This window comes from Hemiscyllium ocellatum, chromosome 6, assembly GCF_020745735.1.
Source record: "Hemiscyllium ocellatum isolate sHemOce1 chromosome 6, sHemOce1.pat.X.cur, whole genome shotgun sequence".
Classification (NCBI taxonomy): Eukaryota; Metazoa; Chordata; class Chondrichthyes; order Orectolobiformes; family Hemiscylliidae; genus Hemiscyllium; species Hemiscyllium ocellatum.
In genome coordinates, this window is record NC_083406.1 from 2962360 (window position 1) to 2990272 (window position 27913).

At 42.2% G+C, this 27913-nt stretch overlaps 1 protein-coding gene across 3 annotated transcripts in view; it reads left to right on the top strand.

Moving 5' to 3' along the window:
• ercc5 (excision repair cross-complementation group 5) overlaps window positions 1-27913 on the top strand; it is a 59417-nt gene that overhangs the window by 15895 nt on the left and 15609 nt on the right. For all 3 annotated transcript variants that reach the window (XR_009644792.1, XM_060825790.1, XM_060825789.1), the window contains exons 6-12: window positions 3878-3938; window positions 7081-7224; window positions 9878-10085; window positions 13581-14645; window positions 19312-19604; window positions 24722-24841; window positions 26085-26298. Coding sequence is in view for 2 of the 3 variants with exons in the window: in XM_060825790.1 (XP_060681773.1) it covers window positions 3878-3938; window positions 7081-7224; window positions 9878-10085; window positions 13581-14645; window positions 19312-19604; window positions 24722-24841; window positions 26085-26298 (2105 nt within the window). In the remaining variant the exon portion in view is untranslated. The remainder of the gene's footprint in view (window positions 1-3877; window positions 3939-7080; window positions 7225-9877; window positions 10086-13580; window positions 14646-19311; window positions 19605-24721; window positions 24842-26084; window positions 26299-27913) is intronic.

Here is a 27913-nt window from a genome sequence, read left to right on the forward strand (position 1 = left end):
CCACTCCCCACTTCACTGTCCGACCCTCCCACTCCCCACTTCACTGTCCGACCCTCCCATTCCCCACTTCACTGTCCGACCCTCCCACTCCCCACTTCACTGTCCGACCCTCCCATTCCCCACTTCACTGTCCGCCCCTCCCACTCCCCACTTCACTGTCCGACCCTCCCACTCACCACTTCACTGTCCGACTCTCCCATTCCCCACTTCACTGTCCGACTCTCCCATTCCCCACTTCACTGTCCGACCCTCCCATTCCCCACTTCACTGTCCGACCCTCCCATTCCCCACTTCACTGTCCGACCCTCCCATTCCCCACTTCACTGTCCGACTCTCCCATTCCCCACTTCACTGTCCGACTCTCCCATTCCCCACTTCACTGTCCGACTCTCCCATTCCCCACTTCACTGTCCGACCCTCCCATTCCCCACTTCACTGTCCGACTCTCTCACTCCCCACTTCACTGTCCGACCCTCCCATTCCCCACTTCACTGTCTGACTCTCCCGCTCACCACTTCACTGTCCGACTCTCCCGCTCACCACTTCACTGTCCGACCCTCCCGCTCACCACTTCACTGTCCGACCCTCCCATTCCCCACTTCACTGTCTGACTTTCCCGCTCACCACTTCACTGTCTGACTCTCCCATTTGCTGCCATCCTTCCCACTCACTGCTGCTCTCACTGTCAGCATGATTCATTGCCCTGTATTTGAGGTGGTTGTCCAGTATGTCAGGTTGTCTACAGCTGGTGAGATGTTTGTTCGGTTTTTCTTAAAATCCCCTTTTCATTATGTCATATGGTCTCCCTCCCATCAACCCACTTTCAGAGACTCTAGGCCATTTTTAGCTTCCAACCCATGCTAAGGACTAAGCAGAGGGATGCTTCGGGTGGAGAGGCAGTGAGTAGTTGGGAGAGTGAAGGAGTGAATGAGAAAAATGTCAGTCATCTCAAAAGAGTCAAAGAGCCAGAGAAGTAACCATAGGCAAGTAGAAAAAGTCAACATGTTTATTTCATGTAAAAAAAACTTCCATTTTTATATGTTATTTCATTTATGAGTGCAGGAATGGAGCTGAATAAAGCATTTCAGCTCACAGAGTATAATGTTTTGATGTTTACTTATGATGAGAAAGGTCTTACAGTACCTAACTATTCCTTTTACATTGACTGTAATGGGAAAATGTGATTTGTTTAAGGTTGCTTCACTTAGAGTTGCACATTTTATGATTGTGTCTACAATGTTAAACAAAGAATTACTGTACCATTATAGCAAGCTCCCAACAGAATAGGAATTGAGTAGAAATTAAGAGTTGCAACTCAGACTGGCAAAAAGCAGAGATTGGTGTTTCAAAGGACAGATGCAGGGACCACTATAGCTCACAAATTACATTAAAGATTTGTGATTGTGGGTTGGAAATAAAATTTCAACATTTGCAGAGAACACCAAATTAGGGGGCGTCTAATGGATACTAATGAAACGTGTCAATTAACTTGCACAGTGTGTACGATGATCAAATCCAATGCAGTGGAGGGAAGTGTGAGGTGGTGTATTTTAATAAGAAGAATAGGGAGACTGCACACTTGGATAACCAATGTTTAAGTGAAGTAGAAGTGATAAGGAATCTAGGGGGTACAGTTACACAGTGAAGAAAAGCAATGCCTCTGCGTCAGAAGCTTCAGCTTTCTGGAGGTATAATATTTAGTGGAAAGTTTCTATTCGGGTCTTTGGTTACATTTTGCACTGTGAAAGTCTCCATCTTATAAAAAGGGTACAGAGACACTGAAGAATGTTCAAAAAAGATTTGCAAGGATTATATCAGGACTAAGAATTTAAAATGTAATAATTTAATGATCATTGATCATTTTAAAACTCCATTGCATTTCAAGAAAGTGCAGTTCTTCACCTTGGAAAAGCTAAATATTTCTCTTCAAGAAGGCTGAGAATAAATAACAAAAGCCTTCAATATAATAGAAGGTTTTAGCAGCAAGTTAACTTAAAAAATGTTTCCACTTGTGAGCAAATTCAAAAGTAGACGTCAAAACTTTAGGAGAGTTATTAATAAATGGAATTTAGGAGCATGTTAATTGAGTGCATGGGGAGGACGTTGAATGAACTTTTCGAGATGACATTGAAGGCAATAGTGTAAATGCATCTAAGGGAAGCCAGGCAAGCCCATAAACAAGAACGGAACAGCAGGATATTTTCATAGGACAGGAGGAGGCTGAAGTGGAACATAGCCATTGACATAAAACCAGTCCAACTAACTGCCTTTTGATCAACTGTCAAACGTACATAGCCTCATGATGATGTAAACTGTTTCTTGGCAAATCTTAGTGAGGGCGAGGCATTCCTGATTTTTGACCTCCTCTTCCTGAGCCATTCCTTGCATTGTTTTCTACCACAAGTCCATTCACAACAACACGATGCTGTGACCTACCCAGCAGTCTTGCCAATTTGAGCATCTTGAAGTGCCATCCGGGAAATAAACCACCCTCGCCCCAGGATTCCCCTTCCTTTTCCTGATATCATATTCTGGATCAGTCTATCTTCATATCAATGACCCAGAAATCACAGTATTGGAGTTAGAACCATAAACCTCTGGAAGTATTGGAGAGGTTGGGGAATGGGGACAGTTGGAAAATATGTCTGTTTTAATTTTGCTTTCATTATATTTTAACGTTTGAATGAAGTTTGAGATCATAGGGAGTGTTGCTGTACAAAGAGACCTTGGAGTGCAGGTTCTTGAAAGTGGAGTCATAGATAGATAAGATAGTGAAGAAGATGTTTCTTTAATTGGTCAGAGTATTGAGTACAGGAGTTGGGAGGTCATGTTGCGGCTGTACAGGACATTGGTTAGGCCGCTGTTGGAATATCGCGTGCAATTCTGGTCACCTTCCTATCGGAAAGATGTTGTGAAACTTGAAAAGATTTACAAGGGTGTTGCCAGGGTTGGAGGATTTGAGCTATATGGAGAGGCTGAACAGGCTGGGGCTGTTTTCCCTGGAGCGACGGAGGCTGAGGGGTGACCTTATAGAGGTTTACAAAATTATGAGGATGAGAGGGGACAGATATAAAAGAGACCTAAGAGGTAACTTTTTCACACAGAGGGTGCTATGTGTATGGAATGAGCTTCCAGACACAGTGGTGGAGGCTGGGACAATTGCAACATTTAAGAGGCATTTAGATGGGTATATGAATAGGAAGGGTTTGGAGGGATATGGGCAGGGTGCTGGCAGGGGGAACTAAATTGGGTTGGGATATCTGGCCAGCATGGGTGGGTTGGACTGAAGGGTCTGTTTCCATGCTGTACATCTCTATGACTCTATCATAACATAAGGACTACAGGTACTTTATTTGGAAATATAAACCATAAAATGGAAAATTGAATGATTATTGTTCTTTTGCAAGCCAAAAAAAAAGTGCAAGTGTGTGATATTTTTTGCAGAAACTAGATTTTGATAGTTTTGTGAGACATGCCAGCATCTAGTGCCTTTGGAAAGAGAAAGTAATACCCAGCATGAATTAGTTTTAATGGGCACTTCATCACTGAACTGACAGGAGACATCAGTTCAGGGTCTAACCTTCAAACCTGTCAGCAAGTGAAATCTCTCTCTCTCTCGTTTTCTTATGCATTAATGAAAGCTGGCATAAATATTAGATTTATTTATTAATTTTTAAGTTATTTACTAAAATAAATCTAATATTTTATCGTAGAGAGTGGACACAGTTATGTATTAACCTGAAACAAGTAAATTGGTTGTACTTACGATGACTCATGGGAATGTGGGGCTTGATTTCCAATGCCCTGTTCCCACCAGGGTCAGCACAATATCTTTATTGGTAATCTCCATGCATATAAACTTCTATTGTTTTTTCAGTTCAGATGAAGAGGCAGAAAAAGAATGGGATGAACGCATGAGCAATGAAAATATGTTTCAGGTAAGATATCCACTTTGATTTTCTGTTTATGTCGTGTCTGGAGATATTCCGCTATGTAACATTGGTCCACCCATTCAACTAAAGTCTTCCTTATCATGCCCAGAAAAGCAACCATTGATCATTGATCAATTGATCAAAGGCACCCCATGGTGGGGTGTACGAAAGGGCCTCCCCAACCCTCACCATCACAGGTAACATCTCAGGCCTTGGCCACTTAAGGTGAATTAGCAGCTGATACCTCCCTCCTCCCCAGCCCAGTAACATCCCAACAGCTTGGGGAGGGTGGGTCGGCAGACGGAGGAAAGGCCCCCTGCTGGATTTTGTGTTTCCCTCACCTTAGGGCGTACACAGGGTCCAGTCTCATGATTCAAAGTGCTAAACATGCATGGGAGGTCAAATTTGAATGCAGAAGATAGGGTTAGAAACAGGCTTCTTGGCCATGTGGAGGAACAGAGGGATCTTGGGTTCCATGTCCATAGATCCCTCAAAGTTGCCACCAAGGTTGATAGGGTTGTTAAGAAGGCGTATGATGTCTTGGCTTTAATTAGCAGGGGGATTGAGTTTAGCTGCAGCTCTGTAGAGTCCCTGGTTAGACCACCCTTGGAATATTGTGTTCAGTTCTGGTCGCTTCATTGTAGGAAAGACGTGGAGGCTTTAGAGAGGGTGCAGAGGAGATTTACCAGGATGCTGCCTGAACTGGAGGGCATGTAGAGTCATAGAGTCACAGATGTACAGCACAGAAACAGACCCTTCAGTCCATCCCGTCCATGCCGACCAGATATCCCAACCCAATCTAGCCCCAGCTGCTACCACCTGGCCCATATCCCTCCAAACCCTTCCTGTCTTATAAAGAAAGGTTGAGGGAGTTAGGGCTTTTCTCATTGGAGCGAAGAAGGATGAGAGGTGACCTGATAGAGGTGTACAAGATGTTGTGAGGCACAGACAGAGTGGATAGCCCGAGACTTTCTCACAGGGTGGAAATGGCAATCACGAGGGGGCATAATTTTAAAGTGATTGGAGGAAGGTTTAGGGGAGATGTCAGAGGTCAGTTCTTTACACAGAGAGTGGGGGGTGCGAGGAATGCACTGCCAGCAGTAGGAGTAGAGTCAGATACATGAGGGACATTTAAGCGACTTGAATAGGCACATGGAAGTTAGTACAATGAAGGGCATGTAGGTTAGTCTGATCTTAGAGTAGGATAAAAGGCCAGCACAACATCGAGGATCAAAGGGCCTGTACTGTGCTGTACAGTTCTATGTTCTATTCTAGTCTAAACTGTGAAATGCTAAATTGACAGTGTGTAAAATAACACAAACTCCAGGTCCCATGATATAACGAGTCCATTTAAAAATCCTTGTTTCCTAAAACCTTGCCTTTACTTTGCAAACCTTTTATCCTACTCTAAGATCAAACTAACCTACATGCCTTTCATTGTATTATCATCCATGTGCCTATCCAAAAGTCACTTAAATGTGCCTAATGTGTCCGACTCCCTACCACTGCTGGCAATTCATTCCACACACCCATTACTCTCTGTGTAAAGAACTTACCCCTGGCATCTCCCCTCAGCCTTCCTCCGATCACCTTAAAATTATGCCCCCTCGTGATTGCCATTTCCACCCTGAGAGAAAGTCTCTGGCTATCCAGTCTATCTGTGCCTTTCATCGTTTTGTATACCTCTGTCAAGTCACCTCTCATCCTTCTTCACTCCAATGAGAAAAGTCCTGGCTCTCTCAAACTTTCTTCAGAAGACATACCCTCCGTCCAGGCAGCAACATGGTAAATCTCCTCTGCACCCTGAAGCTTCCACATCCTTCCGATAATGAGGCGACCAGAACTGAACACAATATTCCAAGTGTGGTCTAACCGGGGCTTTATAGAGCTGCAGCATAACCTCAGGCTCTTATACTCAATCCCCCTGCTAATGAAAGCCAGCACAACATACACCATCTTGACAACCCAATCGCCTTGGGCAGCAACCTTGAGTGATCTGTGGGCATGGGCCCCAAGATCCCCCCGTTCCTCCATACTGACAAGCATCCTGCCTTTAACCCTGTATTCTGTATTCAAAGTCAACCTTTCCAAATGAATCACTTCACACTTTTCCACAGCTCCACCAACCTTTGTGTCGTGGGCAAACTTAATAACCCTTCCACTTCCTCATCAGACTCATTTATAAAAATCACAAAGAGCCGTGGTCCCAGAACCGATCCCTGTGAATACCACTAGTCACCGAGCTCTAGGCTGAATACTTTCCATCTGCTACCACCCTCTGTCTTCTATGGGCCAGCCAATTCTGTATTCAGGCAACTAAATTCCTTTGCCTCCTTACTTTCTTACATGTTTAAACATTACTGTAAAAAATATAAATAGCCTCAGTCTTACCACAATGCATTATCATGTCAGTCCTGTCCTTGTTTATAAAATGATGCAGTGAATTATGATCAGCATTACAGTGATGAAGCCATCACATTATTTAAATAGGACCCTGCAGTGGAAATTGGCAAGAGATGCAGTATTAACTAGGAAATAAAAGCAAGCGGTCAATATTCTGGATTTTGTCCTCAGTTAACATAACTACCACACTGAGGAAGAAAAACAAATCAGTGAATATTCTCTCAAAAATAGATCCCACTGACAGCATTTTTAAGATTAAGTATGTCTTCTGTTTAGAATCATGTCATAATGCTCTTATTCACTGTTCTGATGAAATCTAAGTGCTTTTACAACTTTTCATATTTAAAAAATAATTTGCATAATTGTCCATCTGTCAAAACCCTGAAAGTAAAGAAAGTCAAATTGGTGTCATGTTCCTCTGTCCTCAGCATTTGATCAGTTTGTTCCTCTTACCAATCCTTTACTGTAGTCTTTTTGTCTAAAACATCTTTCCAACTGCTGCCATTAATCTCACTGACACCCAGTTCTCCTTCAATTCCTTTTCTTTTAATTTTTTGCTATTCCTGAGCTTCCACGTTTTGACCAGCAGGAAAACCGAAGACTTTCCTTGAGCCAACTACAATATCCTTCTCTTGCTGCTCATTTCAGTGCAGTCCTGTCATTCTTTTGGTTAATATTTCCTTGGGATAATTGAACTTCAGCTGCCAGTTGTTTTACGTTGTGAAATGTTTTCATTTCCATTTAGAATGCATTTGTTGAGAATCCTCATTCTATTGACATTGAATCGAAAGACTTTGCTAATTTACCTCCAGAGGTAAGACATGAAATCCTGACCGATCTCAAAGAGTTCACCAAGCGTCGAAGGAGTCTGTTGCAGATCATGCCTGAGGTGTGTTCACTGTTTTGTTGTGGCAAAAAATGTTATCATAAAGATTTATTCAAAGAAATGTTTGTATACTTACGCTTTATCCCATCTTAAAACATTATCATGTGAAGAAGCGCTCAGTGGAAGACATGTACACTGCCCCATGTTTCTCATTATTACAATTGCACAGCCTCTTCATTGAGACTTGTTCCTGTCTGCTTGATGTTTTGTAATAACAAAGCTGAAAAGAGAAACCCTTTTGTTAAGCGCTTCATCTTCCAATCAGTATTCAACAACCTTTGGTGAAATCACGTTTTGACAGCTGTGATAATCCACAACTTTCTAAATAAAACAACTGAACACATTCTAAAAATAAAAGTCAATTCATCCCACCTCCCAATATTCAAAAGATCTTTTAAAACAAAAATTTCTGGATCTGGGCCTTGGTCTTGGAACGTTGCCAAACGCTAATTGGTTCTACCTCAGACCAAAACCTATTTGTGGACCATCTTCTGTTAAAATGTATCCTTTAGATTTTGAGTCTTTTTTAACGACAAATACACTAATAAATGTTACAACGACATTATCTCTTCCACCTTCAGTTATGGAGGCAATTATCATTAAATGAACAAGTCTCAATTTTCAAAAAAAATCCAGTGAAAGCTTTTGATATAAATTAACAGTAATTAGGGTTGTATTTATTCGTTTGTTGATATAAATGGCACTGAGTATCGGTTGTACAGCGTGTGATCGTAAGGCAGTTAAGGGGTAGCCTCACAGAATTCTTCAACAGTGGAGTGAATCTTGTTAGTGGTATGGGCTGCCAAATCAAGGCTATAATTTTCCAGATTTGCCTTCAATGTGCTTGTCACTAAAGGTGCTCTGCATTAATTGCTTGGTTTTGTAAACTTTTGTGGTAGGACTGTTAAAAAATATTCATCCCGTCACTCTGATGATTGGATAACAAGAGTTTGTAGTGTTAATACAAACTAGGACATCTTGACCCAAGGACACAGCCTTAGAGTAAAGGGAGGACCTTTTGGAATGGAGATAAGGAGAAACATTTTCAGCCAGAGAAAATGTTTATGGAATTCATTGCCATAGAAGGCTGAGGGGCCAGGTCATTTAGCGTACTTAAGACTGAGATAGATAGGTTCATGACTGTCAAGGGGATTAAGGGTTATGGGGATAAAGTGGGAGAATGGGGTTGAGAAACTTCATCAGCCATGATTGAATGGTGGAGCAGACTCAATGGGCCGAATGGCCTCATTTTTGCTCCTATGTCTTATGGTCTTACAGACTTACAATTGAATGCTAAATCTGAATACTCTCCGTATCAGAAAGGTTTGTGTTTACTGAACCAGTGACATTTGCAGCATGTTCCATCATGCAGCCGAGAGGCTGAGATCCAGTCTACAAAAATGCTGCAAAATCCTATTATTACAGTAGTAATTATGCTCTGTTACATACCTTAAATATATATATAGCTTTAAGATTAATATGCTTTAAATGTTTTCTAACATGTTCCATTCCCTGGAACACAATTTACATTCATATACGGACTCTAACGTGGTGAAATGTGTCCAAGTGTTTCATAGAAATGTAACCAAACAAAATGTGATTCCAAATAATAGAAAAGGTGGGCAAAAGGTTATCAAACAGGTAGCTCTCATAAAAGCATCATAAAGAGAAAGTTGAACAGGTGGCAGTGCTTGGACCATAAGCAGCTGACAGTAGGGTTGTCCGATTTAAAATCAGACATGGGCAAGAGGCCAGAATTGGAGGAACACCAGATATCCAAGGGTTGTAGGTCTGGAGGAGGTTGAAGTGAGGTATGGAGAGCTTTGAAAGCGAAGATGTGCATTTTGAAATTAAGGGGTTGCTGAACTGACTGTATTTGTTGGCTGACACTATGAACAACATTTGGTACATGTTAGGATTTGAGCAGTTGAATTTTGGATGAGCTTGAGTTTAAAAAGCATGATAAATGGATTAGGAGAGAGTTGGAATAGTCAAATCTAGAGGTAATAAAAGATCAGGATGGATGAGGATTTTAGTTGCAGATGAGCTGAAGCAGAGGTGGAGGGGGCAGTATTATGGAGGTGGAAGTAGAAATTGTTGGTGATTGTGCAGTTATGAGGTGAGAAACTCATCTCCGGGCCATATACAATACCAAGGTTGTTAACAATCCGGTTCAGCCTCAGGCAGTTCCAGGAAGAAGGTTGGAGTTGGTACTTAGGGGACAAAGTTTGGGTCAAACTGCTAATGACAGTCTCACTTCTCCCAATATTTAGTTGGGATTTGTGTATCACTTCCATATAATCATTAGACATGGAAACAGAAGTAGACCATTCAGCCCATTGGCTCTATTTTGGTATTTTATAAACAAAGCTTATATTTCATGTTTTTTGAGGCCTTTACATCATGCCTGCTATAACTTTATGCAATGAGTGGTGTTCTACTGCCCTGACAGGAGAAGCACAACGTAATGGGGGAATGACTGACAGAGAGTATGTTATTGTGGCAAAAAAAGTATTTTTATTAAAAATAATGAAATATTATATGGATTATATGTTAAATCAGCTGTTGACTTAAAGGAAAATAATTCTTTTCTTCAAGTTTTTTTAGGTTTAAGAAGAAATGTGTTTTAATGAGCCTTAGTATATTTTTTTCAAAGGAGTCAACAGATTTTTCCCAGTATCAGCTGACTGGCCTCCTTAAACGCAACAGAATTAACCAGCACATTGAAGGTGCTCAGAAAGAAATGAGCAAAGAGTACTGCGGGCAAATTCAAATGGAGTGTAATAATGAGGGAGGCTTCACAAAGGACATGGAAACTAGGCGGCTTGTATCAGAAGATGCTTCGCACTATATTCTAATAAAAGGTACAGTGAATTGAATTATATGAACAAGTGAATACCAAATATTAGTAATAGGTTTATTTTATTCAATTATAGAGTTATGGAGATGTACAGTACAGAAACAGACCCTTCAGTCCATCTCTTCCATGCCAACTATATATCCTAAATGAATCTACACTCATTTGCCAGCACTTTGCCCATATCCCTCTAAACCATTCCTATTCATGTACTCATCTAGATGTCTTATAAATAATGTAATTGTACCAGCCTCCACCATTTCCTCTGGGAGCTCATTCCATACACGTATCACCCTCTGTGTGAAAAAGTTGCCCCTTAAGTCCTTTTTATCTTTCCCCGCTCACCCTGAACCTATGCCCTCTAGTTCTGTACTCCCCCACCCCAGGGAAAGACCTTGGCTATTCATCCTATCCATTCCCCTCATGATTTTATAAACCTGTATAAAGTCACCCCTCAGTGTCTGACGCTCCAGAGAAAACAGCCCCAGCCTACTCAGCCTCTCCCTCTAGCTCAAATCCTCCAACTCATTCAGGTTTCACAACATCCTTCCTATGGCAGGGAGACCAAAATTGCACACACTATTCCACACGTGTCCTGTACAGCTGCAACATGACCTCCCAACTCCTGTACTCAATGCTCTGACCAATAAAGGAAAGCATAACTAAAAGTCGTCTTCACTATCCTATCAACCTGAGACTCCACTTTCATGAATGTGGACAAGGAAACTGCCCATGAGATCCTTTCACATATATTTTCTCCAGATCTTTTACTCTGCTTAAATTATCACTTTTTCGAAATAAAATGTTTTGTTCCTATGTTGGCACATGTTTTATGTTTACTAGAGGTATATTACCTTAGCATTTTCAAATAGAAGGGTCTTTTAAATACATACTTACTTATTTATCATAAGTTTTATTGACCAGAGCTCAGATTTTCAAAATGACAGAGAACTCCACGATGGCAAAAGTACCAGAAAAGAAGTGTGTGTGTGTGTGTGTGTGTGTGTGTGTGTGTGTGTGTGTGTGTGTGTGTGTGTGTGTGTGTGTATAAAGCCTGAGTGTGGAGATTAGACCAAGTGATAGGCATGTAATCAATGCATTTCCTTCAGATAGCCAAGGTTTCCATTTGTAGAGACCAAGTACCCCCTGGGATCTAGCCCTGTGGCTCCTTTGGTGGAGATAAAGCCCCCTTTGCAGTTGTGGAAAGCAAACTTTCTTTTGTGTAAAATGTAGGTATAAATGCATTTTTAAGTGTTGTTCATGGGATATAGGCATTGCTAGCTAAGCTAGCATTTACCTCCCATAACTGCCTGTCAAAGTTGGTAGTGATCTACCCTGCTGACCTGCTACAATTCTTGGAGTATGGGTGCATTCATGGTTCTGGTAGGAAAGAAGCACCAGGATTTTGACCCATGACAGTGAAGGAACAGCAGTATATTTCCAAGTCAGTATCATGAGTGGTTTGGAGGGTAACTCAGAGCTATTGATGTACCCATGCATCTGTAGCCTTTGTCCTTCTAGATGGTAGAGGTTATGCCTTTGGAAAGTGCTGTCCAAGGAGATTTGTTGAGTTGCTGAAGTGCATCTTGTTGATGGTACATCCTGCTGCCACTGGTGCACGAGTGATGAAGAGGATGAATGTTGAGGTTTGTGGGGCTGCTTTATCCTGGATGGTATTGAGATTCTTGAATGTTGGAGCTACACCCAGTGATGCAAGTGGAAAGTATTCTATTCCAGTCACTTCTGGTTTGTGATTTATAGATGGACTGTTATGTGAGTTACTAAATGTAGAATTCCTCACCTCTGACCTGTTTTGTAACCACAATCTTTATAAATCTGACCCATTCAGTTTATAGTCAGTGATGATTCCAGGATGTTCTTAATTGGAGCTTGACAATGGTAATGGCATTGAACGTCAAGGGAAGATAGTTAGATTTTCTCTTGTTGGAGACAGCCATTAGCTGGCACTTACCAACCCAAGTTTGGATATTGTCCATATCTTGATGTGTACATGGCTACTTCAGTATCTGAGGAGTTATGAATGTGCAGTGTTCAGTTATCAAGTAATATCCCCATTTCTGACTTTGATGTTTGAAAGGTCATTGTTGAAGTAGCTGAAGGGCAGTATCCTGTGGAACTTCTGCAGGAATGATCAGGGCAGAGATGATTGACCTCCAGCAACCAGCAGCATGTTCCTTTGTGCCAACCAGCTAAGCGTTCTTTTCCTTCATACGTTGACTTGGGTTTTGCTAGGGCTGTTTAATAGCTTACTCAATCAAATGATGTCTTCATGTCAAGGACAATAATCTCACATCCCCCTTGAAGTTCAGCTCTTTTATCCATGTTGGATGCTTTAATGAGGTCAGGAGCTAAGTGATCCTGATGGAAACCAAGCTAAGTGCCAGTTAGCAGGGAATAGCTGACTAAGTGCTACTTGATAGCACTGTCACCAACTCACTACATTACTTTGCTGTTGAGTGAGTTGATGATTAGGACTGCCAAAGTTGTTAGCAAACTGCCAAAGCTGTCAAAAGAACTGTCCAACAATTTATGGAATTGAAAAATAAAACAGTACTGATTATTTCAGCTGCTTTTCTGATTTTCAAAACTACAATATTCACAATGGGGTGTCTACCAAGTTAGTATTTTAATAGAACTCTACCTATTTATAACAGAGATATCTGTTTACTTAGGGATTGAGTACTTAAGTGAATTATTTGTTTCTTAAGGGAGTAGTGAAAGGAGTTTCAATGTTTGTTTATTTTGTATCAATCTTTTCAATAGTGACACAATCAATAGACTTTATTTATTGTCAGCCTTCTTCCTGAGAGATGCTCAGGCTGGATTATAGGTGAGTTGGCATGGAGTTCCAATGGCAAAGGGTTGTAGATGGAGAGGTCTGAGTTGGTTACAAGCCCATACAGGTCTATGGAGTATTGGGAGAATAAGGGGCCATGAGAGCTGGGAGTAGGCATTGGGTAGCTTGAGAGTATGAGGAGCCATGGGGGATGGTTACAGGGACTTGCCTTGACATAGGAAGGATCGGAGACCATTGGGTATGTGTAGGGAATTAGGTGACAAGGGTTGACATAGATGAAGCTTGGAGATTGAGGTGATTAGAGCAGGAGGAACTTTTGTTTTAATCTTTATTTTTATCTTTGACCAGTTTTGGAGTGCCCATCCAGGCTTACATTGTGCCTGTCTCAGGAACCAGCAACCCCCTCTGCACATGATGAGTGGTCAGGCTTGACCCAGCACACCCTCTTCTGAACCCTCTTTAGCTTAATAGTATCCTTCCTATTGGTGTTCTGTCTTTTCAATAACCTGAAACATTGCAGCGCTGATCAAGTTGAATCTGATTGAGATTTATTAAGTTTCTGTGAATCTAATAAATAACCTAATTACACAAAGAATGTGCTGAGCTTGAAGTAGACTATATGCTTTCTGCATGCCAGAATTGAGATTGCATGTTATAACCAACGTGCATTTCTTTAACTTCCAGGAATCCAGTCAACAAACAGTAAGGACACAGAGATGAATCGACAAAACACTACGTTAGACAAAGATAGAAATTCAGCAGCTGCAGGCGTAATGTCAAACACTGGTTTGGAGCCCTGTAACGATTCAGCTTCACCTTCTCCTCTCACAGCAAGAGCATCCACAAGTCCGAGTGGCATTACTGCTCTTCCCCCTTCCCCACGGACTGTGCTTGCCATTCAGGCTGCCATGTTGGAGAGTAGTTCCGATGAAGAAATTAACCCTTCATCTCCTGCTGCATGTAGCAGCAGTTTGCATTCAACAAATATTGCTGTCACAAATTTAAATTCATCAGCAAAAAATCATCATGCAAACCAGCAAGATTTACAAGGAAATGAGATGGCACACAATATGAAAAAGGACAGTGAAACTGAATATGATGGTACGAAAAATCAAAGGGTTCCGACCTACAGTGCAAATGATGAACATGTGGATGAGGAAATAAATGTTGATGGAAATGAGTTACTGAAAAAATCAGTCGATGCACGGACTATCCAGAAGAAACCAATAAGACCAGGAACTGTTCAAAGTTGTGAAGTGCAGGAGATATTTCCTGTGGAAGTTCCAAGTTCGATCACTGGATCAGTCAGTGCAGCAGAGCAGAATGTCAATGTTGCTGCAGTAGGTACAGCTGAGGGAATTAATGAGAAACAGAAAAGTAATGAAATAGACTTTCAATTTCCTGATATTTTGAAGGAACATGAAGATCATGTTGAAATACATTCCTTGGAAAATGATGGAGGAATAATCCTTAACAGCAAGCAACACATTGATCCACTTGCAGCAGCTGACCGACAAGATAGCGAAACAAACAATCGAGAAATTCTAAAGAGGGATCTTCCTTCATCTTCTGAGGTTACTACCAGCATCCAGCATGATGGCAGTGTAAAGCTGACCTCCCACGCACAGTTAAAAGGAGATTTGGATCTCAAGAGTTTCATTTCTTTAGAAGAAGAGAATCCAGGGTCAGGAGAAGAAACTGACCATCAGGAAATGGTCACTAAGAGTGATGGTGGAAGTGATTCTGAGGGTAACTTTTTATTTAAATTGAGGAATTCAAAGAAAAGTCGAGCTCTATAGGGCAGAAGGGCATAAAGAGTAAAAAAGATATCACAAGACACTACTGTCAGCTGTCAACTTTGTCATTGAAATTTTAATTTAATAATGGTGTTCCATAGAGCTGAGTGATAATTTATTCAGCTGACCACAATTTCTGAGTTTGTGATTTTTCATGAATTGGGTTTTGCAAAAGGACACTGGAACAGGAGGAAACCATCCTGTTCCTTAAGCATGTTTCACTGTTCGTTGCGATCCTAGCTAATATATGTCCTAACTCCACATCCCCACCTACGGTCCATGTTACCAAAACCTCTGGTCAACAAGAATCTCTGTTCTAACATTTATATTCCATCAAATGTCTTTTTGGATGCACTTCCAACTAATAGAAAATATTTCTTCCAGCCTTGTCTTTGATATTTCTTCCACTTGATATCTTGTGAACTTTGATCTATTCACATCCATAGTCCTTTAGTTCACCGGAAGTAACCAAATTTACATAATAGTAGAAATGGAAAGTCCTTGAGTAATTCAGCAGATCTGGCAGGATATGTGGAGAGAGAAACAGTGTTAATGTTTCAAGTCCAATATGATTCTTGTTCAGAACTAAACCGGTGGGAAAGTAGAGTGCAGGGTTCACAGATGTTCTTAAACTCTGTTGAGTCCAGAAGGTTGTCAAATGCCTAAATTAAAAATTAGGTTCTGTTCCTTCAGCTTATGTGCAGTCTCACTGGAACATTACAACAGAACTAGGATAGAAATGTGAGCACAAGGGCTAGTTGGTACATTGATCCCTGAAATTTGCCACCCAGCTTGATAGGGTTGTTAAAAAGGCATATGGTGTGTTAGCTTTTATTGGTAGGGGGATTGAGTTCGAATCCATGAGGTAATGCTGCAGCTGTACAAAACTCTGGTGCGGGCATACTTGGAGTATTGTGTATAGTTCTGGTCACTGCATCATAGGAAGGATGTGCAAGCATTCAAGAGGGTTCAGAGGAGATTTATTAGGATGTTGCCTGGGATGGAGGGAAGGTCTTATGAGGAAAGGCTGAGGGACTTGAGTCTGTTTTTGTTCGAGAGAAGAAGGTTAGAGGTGACTTAGTTGAGACATATAAGATAATTAGAGGGTTAGATAGGGTGGACAGGGAGAGCCTTTTTCCTCAGATGATGATAGCTAGCACGAGGGGAAATAGCTTTAAATTGAGAGGTGATAGATTTAGGACAGATGTCAGAGGTAGTTTCTTTACTCAGAGAGTAGTAGGGGCGTGGAACGCACTGCCTGCAACAGTAGTACACTTGCCAACTTTAAGGGCATTTAAATGGTCATTGAATAAACATATGGATGAGAATGGAATAGTGTGGGTTAGATGGGCTTCAGATTGGTTCCATGGTTGGCGCAGCATCAAGGGCCGAAGGGCCTGTACTGTAATGTTCCATGTTCTATTACCAAGTGACCAGACAGTCAGGATCATACTTGCAGATTCAGCAAAGATGTTCTACAAAGTGGTCACCCAGTCTGTGTTTACATTCCCCAGTGTAAAAGGAAATGCATTGTGAGCAGAAAATGCAGTCGACTAGATTGGAAGAAATGTAGGGAAATTGTAGCTTCACCTGAAGGGAGTGTTTGGGACCTTGGAGAGGGAGGAGTTAAAAGATGGGAAGGTGCCAAAGGAGGGGATGAATTGTTGGCAGTGATAAAGGAGTCGAACACTCACTCACTGCCATACATACACACTATTTGAAGTTTTAATTTATAAAAACAACTTCTTTCTCCCTCGGCACCTCATTCCCACAGCATCTGACTTTGGCATTCTTAACACTCCGGTCTTTTCTCAGAAAGTTTATGATAGAGTCATAGAGATGTACAGCATGGACCCTTCGGTCCAACCCATCCATGCCGACCAGATATCCCAACCCAATCTAGTCCCACCTGCCAGCACCCGGCCCATATCCCTCCAAACCCTTCCTATTCATATAACCATCCAGATGCCTCTTAAATGTTGCAATCGTACCAGCCTCCACCACTTCCTCTGACAGCTCATTCCATACCCATACCATCCTCTGTGTGAAAAAGTTGCCCCGTAGTCTCTTTTATATCTTTCCCCTCTCACCCTAAACCTCTAGTTCTGGACTCCCCAACCCCAGGGAAAAGATTTACCCTAATCATGCCCCTCATAATTTTGTAAACCTCTGTAAGGTCACCCCTCTGCCTCTGACGCCCCAGGGAAAACAGCCCCAACCTGTTCAGCCTCTCCCTATAGCTCAGATCGTCCAACCCTGGCAACATCCTTGTAAATCTTTCGTGAACCATTTCAAGTTTCACAACATCTTTCCAATAGGAGGGAGACCAGAATTGCATGCAATATTCCAACAGTGGCCGAACCAATGTCCTGTACAGCGCAACATGTCCTGTACAGTACTCAATACTCTGACCAATAAAGGAAAGCATACCAAGCACCTTCTTCACTATCCTATCTACCTGCGAATTCACTTTTAGGGAGCTATGAGCCTGCACTCCAAGGTCTCTTTGTTCAGCAGCACTCTCTAGGACCTTACCATTAAGTGTATAAGTCCTACTAAGATTTGCTTTCCCAAAATGCAGCACCTCGCATTTATCTGAATTAAACTCCATCTGCCACTTCTCAGCCCATTATCCACCTTTACCCATTTCAAGACATCCAGCACTTCCTCCTCTGTAATCTGGACGTTTTGCAAGATGTCACCATCTATTTCCCGACAGTCTATATATTCCATATCCTTTTCCACAGTAAATATTGATGCAAAATACTCTTTTAGTATCTCCCCCATTTTCTGCGGCTCCACACAAAAGCCACCTTGCTGATCTTTGAGGACCCTATTCTCTACCTAGTTACCCTTTCGACCTTAATGTATTTGTACGAACCCTTTGGATTCTCCTTAATTCTATTTGCCAAAGCTATCTCATGTCCCCTTTTTCCCCCGTCCTGATTTCCCTCTTAAGTATACTCCTACTTCTTTTATAAGTGATATTGCTCAGTTTTGTATATTGGGTATTTTCATCAGGAAAGGTGCTAAACATTGTTATCAAACTGCCATTTGTTCTGTCCAGCTTCTGCTATTAGATCAGAGACTGTAAGAAATAGGAACAGGAATAGCCCATTCAACCCCTGAAGCCTGCTCCATCATTCAATAGAATCATGGCTGATTTGGCATTTCCTGCCTTTTCCTGTAACCCTTGATTCTCCAACTGTCTTTCTCATTCTTAAATACACACAAGGACTCTAGCACCACAGCTCTCTGTATCGAATAGATTAGATTACTTACAGTGTGGAAACAGGTCCTTCGGCCCAACAAGTCCACACCGACCCGCCAAAGCGCAACCCACCCATACCCCTACCCCTACATATACCCCTTACCTAACACTATGGGCAATTTAGCATGGCCAATTCACCTGACCCGCACATCTTTGGACTGTGGGAGGAAACCGGAGCACCCGGAGGAAACCCACGCAGACACGGGGAGAACGTGCAAACTCCACACAGTCAGTCGCCTGAGGTGGGAATTGAACCCAGGTCCCTGGCGCTGTGAGGCAGCAGTGCTAACCACTGTGCCACCGTGCCGCCCATCAAGAAGTTCCAAAGACTCTCAACCCTCTCAAAGAAGCAACTGCTCCTCATCTCAGTTTTAGGTTGGTGCCCCTTTATTCTGAGATTATGTTGTCTGGTCCTAGCCTCTCCCATGTGGGGAGTCATCCTCTCAGCATTTACTGTGTCAAGCACCTTAAGAACCTGATGTGTTTCAATGAGATCACCTCTCATTCTTCTAAACTCCAGTGAGTAGAGTCCCATTGTGGTTAACCTTTGCTGGTAAGACAATCCCTCTCTATCAGGGAACTACCGAGTGAACCTTCTTTGAACTGCCAATGAAATAATGTATTTTCTTAAATAAGGGGACCAAAGCTGCTCAGAGTATTCTGGATGTGGTCTCACCAGCAGCTTATACAGTTGCACTAAGACCTCCTTGCTCTTATATTCCAACCCCCTTGAAATAACGGTCAAGAGTGTGGTGCTGGCAAAGCACAGCCGGTCAGGCAGCATCTGAGGAGCAGGAGAATCGATGTTTCAGGCACAAGCCCTTGAATTCCTGATGAAGGGCTTATGGCTGAAACGTTGATTTTCCTGCTCCGCCTGACCTGCTGTGCTTTTCCAGCATCACGCTCTTTGACTCTGATCTCCAGCATCTGCAATCCTCACTTTCTCCCCCTTGAAGTAAGGGCCAACACTCCATTAGCCTTTCTGAATAACTGCTGCCCCTTTCTGCTAGCTTTCTGTGTTTCATGCACAAGTCCCTCTGTAACTGCAGCCTTGTGTGATTTCTCCCCATTGAAATAATATTCTGTTCTTTTGTTCTCCCTTCCAAATGGATAACTTAATATTTGTCAACTTTTGCCCACCTAATTACCTAATCTCTATAAACTTTATCCCTCTCACAACTTGCCTTTCCCACCTATATCATCGGTGCCTCAGTCAATAATGAAGTTTGCTGTATTCTACTTGCAAGAATGCTTGAATACAATATGTGAAAATAATTGACTTCAGTTAATATGATTCTGTTTTCAATTTCCTCTTTCAATGTCCAAATGTCTTTATTTTGATGTTCAGGTAGCTTCATTGAAGTTGTTATTGACATCAACAAAGTGGACTCTCAGAGTGAACTGTTTCCTCCTGATATCTTCACACCCTTGATGCCTGCAAATGAATCCACATCAACATTTAAGGAAAATGTGGAAGCCCCTTCAGAAACAATACCAAGCGTTACTGAGAAACAAACTCAGGCTTTTATCCAAAATCCTATGGAAGCTGCTGGCCAACAAAAAATGAGTGTGGAGGTAGACCAGCGCACTCAGACATCTGTCGGAGAAGCCACACAGGATGACTGGCTGGACCTCGATCTGGTAAAGTTGAACTGACCTTAATAATTTTGTTTTTTTGTTTTGTCCAAAACTGACTTGGAGACATTAAATCAAGATCCTTATGTTGAACATAAAAGATCCTTAAGGCACTTCCACGTGTATTCCTCAACCAACATTACACTCAAATAGGTTAACTGGTTATTTAATTCATTACTATTGTTTTATGCTAGTTAGCTGTTGATTTGCTCCAAACTATGACAGTGACCATACTTTAAAACAAAATAATTGCTTTAAAGTGCCTTGGGACGTCAGAGGCTGAGAAAGGCACAACACAAGATTTAGGAAATATAATCAAAAACTCTACATCCACTCCCCCCCCCCCCCCCCCCCCCCCTTTAGAAATAATATAGGAGAAAGTGAGGACTGGAGATCAGAGTCAAGAGTGTGGTACTGGAAAAGCACAGCGGGTCAGGTAGAGGAGCAGGAGAGTTGATGTTTCAGGCATAAGCTCTTCGTCAGAAATGAAGGGTTTATGCCTGAAACGTTGATTCGCCTGCTCCTCGGATGCTGCCTGACCGGCTGTGCTTTCTTAGCACCACACTCTTCAACTTTAAAGTGACATACTTTAGAAAATATTTGGTGTGTACACTTGAGAGAAAATTAATGTGCTTCCTCTAGAAATTGTTTCTTCAAATGTTCCCAAGATAACTCAGACCAAGCTGTTGATCAAAAAGCTCACATGTGTAGCCAGTGCACTCAGGATGACATTTTATTGGCATGTTATCGTGGATTGATGGCTCACTACAATGTCCTCAGATGTTTTGTGCAGCCTTTAGAGTATGTAGCTGCTTGATGCAGTAGAGGATAGAGAGCGTCAACGTTCAGGCTGAGAAACACAATCTTGGACCAGGGGTGGGAGTAGAAATTTTGGTGGTGGACCACATACTTGAGTTAATATGTGATGGTGTACATCCTGTCCTAAACCAAGTTTTGTTTGTGATTTCACCTGTGCTGTTCATAGAGTCATAGAGATGTACAGCATGGAAAGAGACCCTTCGGTCCAACCCGTCCATGCCGACCAGATATCCCAACCCAATCTAGCCCCACTTGCCAGCACCCAGCCCATATCCCTCCAATCCCTTCCTAAGCATATACCTGTCCAAACGCCTCTTAAACGTAATTGTACCAGCCTCCACCACATCCTCTGGCAGCTCATTCCGTACATGCACCACCCTCTGTGTGAAAAAGTTGCCCCTTAGGTCTCTTTTATATCTTTCCCCTCTCACCCTAAACCTATGTCCACTAGTTCTGGACTCCCCGACGCAGGGAAAAGACTTCATCTATTTATCCATGCCCCTCATAATTTTGTAAACCTCTTTAAGGTCAGCCCCTCAGCCTCCAACGCTCCAGGGAAAAACAGCCCCAGCCTGTTCACCCTCTCCCTGTAGCTCAGATCGTCCAACCCTGGCAAATCTTTTCTGAACCCTTTCTAGTTTCACAACATCTTTCCGATAGGAAGGAGACCAGAATTGCACACAATATTCCAACAGTGGCCTAACCAATGTCCTGTACAGCCGCAACTTCACCTCCCAACTCCTGTACTCAACACTCTGACCAATAAAGGAAAGCATACCAAACGCCTTCTTCACTATCCTAACTACCTGCGACTCCACTTTCAAGAAGCTATGTACCTGCACTCCAAGGTCTCTTTGTTCAGCAACACTCTCTAGGACCTTACTATTAGGTGTATAAGTCCTGATAAGATTTGCTTTCCCAAAATGCAGCACCTCGCATTTATCTGAATTAAACTCCATCTGCCACTCTTCAGCCCATTGGCCCATCTGGTGCAGATCCTGTTGTAATCTGAGGTAACCCTCTTCGCTGTACCTCTTATGCTCACATCCAAATCATTTATGTAAATGACAAAAAGTAGAGGGCCCAGCACTGATCCTTGTGGCACTCCACTGGTCACAGGCCTCCAGTCTGAAAAACAACCCTCCACTACTACCCTCTGTCTTCTACCTTTCAGCCAGTTCTATATCCAAATAGCTTGTTCTCCCTGTATTCCATGAGATCTAACCTTGCTAATCAGTCTCCCATGGGGAACCTTGTTAAAGGCCTTACTGAAGTCCACATAGATCACATCTACTGCTCTGCCCTCATCAATCTCCTTTGTTATTTCTTCAAAAACTCAATCAAGTTTGTGAGACATGATTTCCCACGCACAAAGCCATGTTGACTATCCCTAATCAGTCCTTGCCTTTCCAAATACATGTACATCCTGTCCCTCAGGATTCTCTCCAACACCTTGCCCACCACCGACATCAGGCTCGTCAGTCTATAGTTCCCTGGCTTGTCCTTACCACCCTTCTTAAACAGTGGCACTACTTTTGCCAACCTCCAGTCTTCCAGCACCTCACCTGTGACTATCGATGATACAAATATCTCAGCAAGAGGCCCAGCAATCACTTCTCTAGCTTCCCACAGAGTTCTCAGGTACACCTGATCAGATCCTGGGGATTTATCCACCTTTAACCATTTCAAGGCATCCAGCACCTCCTCCGCTGTAATCTGGACATTTTGCAAGATGTCACTATCTATTTCCCTACAGTCTATATCTTCCATATCCTTTTCCACAGTAAATACTGATGCAAAATATTCATTTAGTATCTACCCCATTTTCTGTGGCTTCACACACAGGCCACCTTGCTGATCTTTGAGGGGCCCTATTCTCTCCCTAGTTACCCTTTTGTCTTTAATATATTTGTAAAAACCCTTTGGATTCTCCTTAATTCTATTTGCCAACGTTATCTCATGTCCCCGTTTTGCCCTCCTGATTTCCCTCCTACTTCCTTTATACTCTTCTAAGGATTCACTCGATCTATCCTGTCTATGCCTGACATATGCTTCCTTCTTTTTCTTAACCAAACCCTCAATTTCTTTAGTCATCCAGCATTCCCTATACCTACCAGCCTTTCCTTTCACCCTAACAGGAATATACTTTCTCTGGATTCTTGTTACCTCATTTCTGAAGGCTTCCCATTTTCCAGCCATCCCTTTACCTGCGAACATCTGCCTCCAATCAGCTTTTGAAAGTTCTTGCCTAATACCGTCAAAATTGGCCTTTCTCCAATTTAGAACTTCAACTTTTAGATCTGGTCTATCCTTTTCCACCACTATTTTATGGTCACTGGCCCCAAAGTGCTCCCCCACTGACAACTCAGTCACCTGCCCTGCCTTATTTCCCAAGAGTCGGTCAGTTTTGCACCTTCTCTAGTAGTTACATCCACATACTGAATCAGAAAATTGTCTTGTACGCACTTAAGAAATTCCTCTCTATCTAAACCTTTAACACTATGGCAGTCCCAGTCGATGTTTGGAAAGTTAAAATGCCCTACCATAACCACCCTATTATTCTTACAGATAGCTGAGTTCTCCTTACAAGTTTGTTTCTCAATTTCCCTCTGACTATTGTGGGGTCTATAATACAATCCCAATAAGGTGATCATCCCTTTCTTATTTCTCAGTTCTACCCAAATAACTTCCCTGGATGTATTTCTGGGAATATCCTCCCTCAGCACAGCTGTAATGCTATCCCTTATCAAAAATCCTACTCCCCCTCCTCTCTAGCCTCCCTTTCTATCCTTCCTGTAGCATTTGTGCCCTGGAACATTAAGCTGCCAGTCCTGCCCATCCCTGAGCCATGTTTCTGTAAATGCTATGATATCCCAGTCCCATGTTCCTATCCATGCCCTGAGTTCATCTGCCTTCCCTGTTAGGCCCCTTGCATTGAAATAAATGCAGTTTAATTTATTAGTCCTACCTTGTCCCTGCCTGCCCTGACTGTTTGACTCACTTCTGTTCTCAGCTGTACCCGTCTCAGACCGATCTCTTTCCTCACTATCTCCCCTGGGTCCCACCTCACCTTCCCGCCCGCCCCCCCTTACTAGTTTAAATCCTCCCAAGCAGTTGTACCAAATCTCCCTGCCAGTATATTAGTTCCCTTCCAATTTAGGTGCAATCCATCCTTCTTGTGCAGGTCACTCCTACCCCAAAAGAGATTCCAATGATCCAAAAATGTGAATCCTTCTCCCATACACCAGCTCCTCAGCCATGCATTTATCTGCTCTATCCTCCTATTCCTGCCCTCACTAGCTGGTAGCACTGGGAGTAATCCAGATATTACTACCCTTGAGGACCTCCTTTTTAAATTTCTGCCTAATTCTCTGCAATCTCCCTTCAGAATCTCAACCTTTTCCCTTCCAATGTTGTTGGTTCCAATGTGGACAATGACCTCTCTCCCCCATGAGAACATTCTGCACCCTCTCTGAGACATCCTTGATCCTGGCACCAGGGAAACAACACACCATTCTGCTTTTTCGCTGCTGGCCACAGAAATGTCTATCTGTACCTCGGACTACAGAATCCCCTAACACAATTGATCTCTTGGAAGCCGACGTACCCCTCGTTGCATTAGAGCCAGTCTCAATACCAGAAACTTCTTTGTCTGTTCTTCTCCCTTTTAAAACTGCTGTTGTTTTGACTTTTTTTTTCCAAAAGTTCCAAAACAATGCAACAGCATATAAAACAGTAATTGCTGCTCCTGGAATTCGAGGAAATCACCTCCAGCCCCTAAAATACCTCAAAAGAAGGAGCAGCTCTTACAGCCAGAAATTTTTCCTTCCTCCATCTTGGATTACCCAGAAGGGGTAGCACACCTCCCTGCAAGTTGCCTAACTTAGAAGAACAGTCACCCTTGGCCACTAACAGACTGTTTTCTCCAAATCAGTTAATTTTAGAGTGACACTGTTCAAAGCCTGAGAAAAGCGAAATGTTTGCTGTCTGCCACTATTTATTTACATCCCAGAGATATCAGAGAAGCTGCAGAAAATCATTTCAATATGGTACTTTGTGCACTGTTTATCAAACAGCATTTTGATATCTGCAGGTTTTGTTTTTAAAGAAAATGAAGCGCCACATTTTAATTTCCTTAACTCAACCATTGTTTCTGATCATTTTAGATCTGATAGAGTGTCACTGAGCTCAGTTTTCTCCCCAGAGATGCTGCTAGACCTGCTGAGTTTCTCCAGAAATGATTTTTTTATCACTTTTGATTGCTTGCATCTATATTGCTTTTAAATGTTTCTTGTATGTTACAGGGTGAAATTGAAGACTTCGAGAATGACTTGCTTGTAGAACAGTCTGATCTACAATCTCAGAAGCAACAGCAGGAACGAATTGCAGCCACTGTCACGGGACAGATGTGCTTGGACAGTCAGGTAAAACATTCAGCTTTGGTGAATTGTTAATTAATTTAATGGATTATCTGAAAACAGATGTTGCTTTCAAAATGTTATGTAGAAACTTCAGTTCAAATTGACTGTTTTTGTTTTTAAATTAGTAGAGCCAATCAGAATAAAACTGTTCCTCTTTTTACCGTTTCCTAAATAATGGTCCATACTTTGCAGTGGTCATTGTTCACTTCCTTATAGTTTTCCATAGTCATTTGTTGGGCTTGTGAGCACTTATGTCCATTATTCAGGCCTATGTTTGAATATGAACATGAGATGTGTGGTGTCTGTGAGCAGGGAGGCTGTTCATTAGACTGAAGAATCCTCACTGAGACATGCGGACATTGAATCAGAAAGCAAAAGTCAGGCAATAAAAATCGAATTTAAATCATTGTGGAAGAAGCTTAATCAAGTTGAATCATTCCACATGCACTCCCCAAGCTCCGTCAGGTTAATCCATGTGACCTGATGTTCCATTCTCTCAACCCATAGCTCCCTTACCTGTCATGCTGTCCTGTGCCACCTCACCATTGATGGTCTTGATAGCTTACTCTGTGAGCCTCCCCTCCTCAAAAAAAAGCCTGATTAAAGATGTTCACTCACCAATTTGAGGACAGAATTTTCCAAATCTGGGCTCCAGTGCTATTTTGGCTAAGTTGGATACCTGGATGCTGCCTGAACTGCTGTGCTCTTCCAGCACCACTGATCCAGACTCTGGTGTCCAGCATCTGCAGTCATTGTTTTTACTAAATTGGATACCGGTCCATCGTTGAGAAATTCAGACCAAAAGTGTTATTTTTCTAAAAGAAAACTCTTCTTCATAACATTTTTCAAATTGATTTTGCCCTAAGTTAAAATGAACAAAAAAGGTAAACTTCTGTAGAAAATATTTTTACTTTAATCTTGAAAAAGTTGAATTTTCTTCATATTTCTACAGACTGTATGAAGTGATAATACCACTGTGGATCACTGTACAAAAGCTTTGAAATTCCAACTGTCACTATCAGTTTACAATGCTTTCCAATGATGTGATGTTAAATGTTTAATATCACTAAAGTTTAATACAAATTCTGCCAAAAGATTCCTACAATGAAAATATAGATTTTTATGGTGCGTGTTCTCAAACTTTTCAGACTGTGAATGAAATCTAAATTATTAACTTTTCACTTACTTGTTAGAAATCTTGAATTAATTATTGCTTGCCGCTAATTTTGGACTGTGCTGTTTACAGGAAATGCTGCGACTTTTTGGTATTCCTTATATTGTTGCTCCAATGGAGGCTGAAGCACAATGTGCTTACCTAGATCTGACCGACCAAACTAGTGGAACTATCACTGATGATAGTGATATATGGCTGTTCGGAGCACGTCATGTGTACAAGCATTTCTTCACTCAAGACAAGGATGTGGAGTATTACCAGTACATCCACATTCATAATCAATTAGGTAAATCAAAATTATGATAAATTATTAAGTCTGAAATAAAGCTTTTAGTCTCCTAAACAAACACAGAGAATGCTGAAAACCACATAACACCAGGTTATAGTCCAACAGGTTTAATTGGAAGCACTAGCTTTCAAACGCTGCCCCTTCATCAGGTGGTTGTGAAGGAGCAGCGCTCTGAAAGCTAGTGCTTCCAATTAAACCTGTTGGACTATAACCTGGTGTTATGTGATTTTTAACTTTGTACACCCCAGTTCAACACCGGCATCTCCAAATCATGCCAGAAAATGCTGGAGCTCCAATTCTAAAGAGAAGTCCCACTGAACTCAAAATACTAACTCTGTTTCTCTCTCCACAGATGCTGCGAGACCTGCTGAGTTTCCCCAGCATTCCCAGTGTTTGTTTCCAATTTCTCGCATTCATAACATTTTGCTGTTAGTTTAGTATAGCTACAAAGAAGTCCAAGAGGAATTTTCCAGATTTTCTCTCCATTTTTGCTCATTTTCCCTCCAAAATTTGTCACTTAATTCAATGGGTGAGGCCAGGTGTTAATGACAATTTAGAACAAGAATGTGGTGGAACCTTGATGAACCAGCTGATTTTCTTTTTCTCTTGTTTGCCATTTTCATATCTCTGTAATTAAGACCACAAGACATTGGATCAGAAGTAGGGTTTAGATCAGTGTTGTGCTGGAAAAGCGCAGCAGGTCAGGCAGCATCCGAGGAGCAGGAAAATAGATGTTTCGGGCAAAAGCCCTTCATCAGGACATGTAGGTCCTGGGCCTCCTTCATCGCTGCTCCCTCATCACCCGGCGCCTGGAGGAAGAATGCCTCATCTTCCACCGCGGAACACTTCAACCCCCGGGCATCAATGTGGACTTCACCAGTTTCCTCATTTCCCCTCCCCCCACCTTACCCCAGCTCCAACCTTCCAGCTCTGCACTGTCCTCATGACCTGTCCTACCTGCCAATCTCCCTTTCCATCAATCCACTCCACTCTCCCCTCTGACCCATCACCTGCATCCCCACCCCCCCATTTATCTCTCCACCCTGGAGGCTTCCTGCCTCTATTCCTGATGAAGGGCTTTTGCCTGTAACGTCAATTTTCCTGCTCCTCAGATGCTGCCTGACCTGCTGTGCTTTTCCAGCACCACTCTAAACTCTGGTTTCCAGCATCTGCAGTCCTCACTTTTGCCCTGTTGGATCAGATCATTGAGTCTGCTCTGCCATTCCGAGACTGGTCTGATAATCCTCAACTCCACTTTCCTGCCTATTCTCCATTAGCCCCTGATTCCCTGACAAATTAAAATCTAGCTATCTCAGCCTTGACTGAATTATTTAGTACTTAATTACCCAGCCTTAACGCCCTTTGTGATGAAGGATTCTACAGATTCACAACCTGAGAGAAGAAATGCATCTTCACCTTCATCTTCAATTTGCAACACTCTTAGTCTAAGATTTTGCCCTCTGGTCTGAGGGGCTTCCACAAAGGGAAGCGGTCGTTCTGCACCTACCCTATATAAGAATCTTGAATGTTTCAATAAGGTCGCCTCTCTTCTATATTCCAAGGAGTACAAGCCCAATTTACTCAACCTCTCCTAAGACAGTCCCCCCCCCCC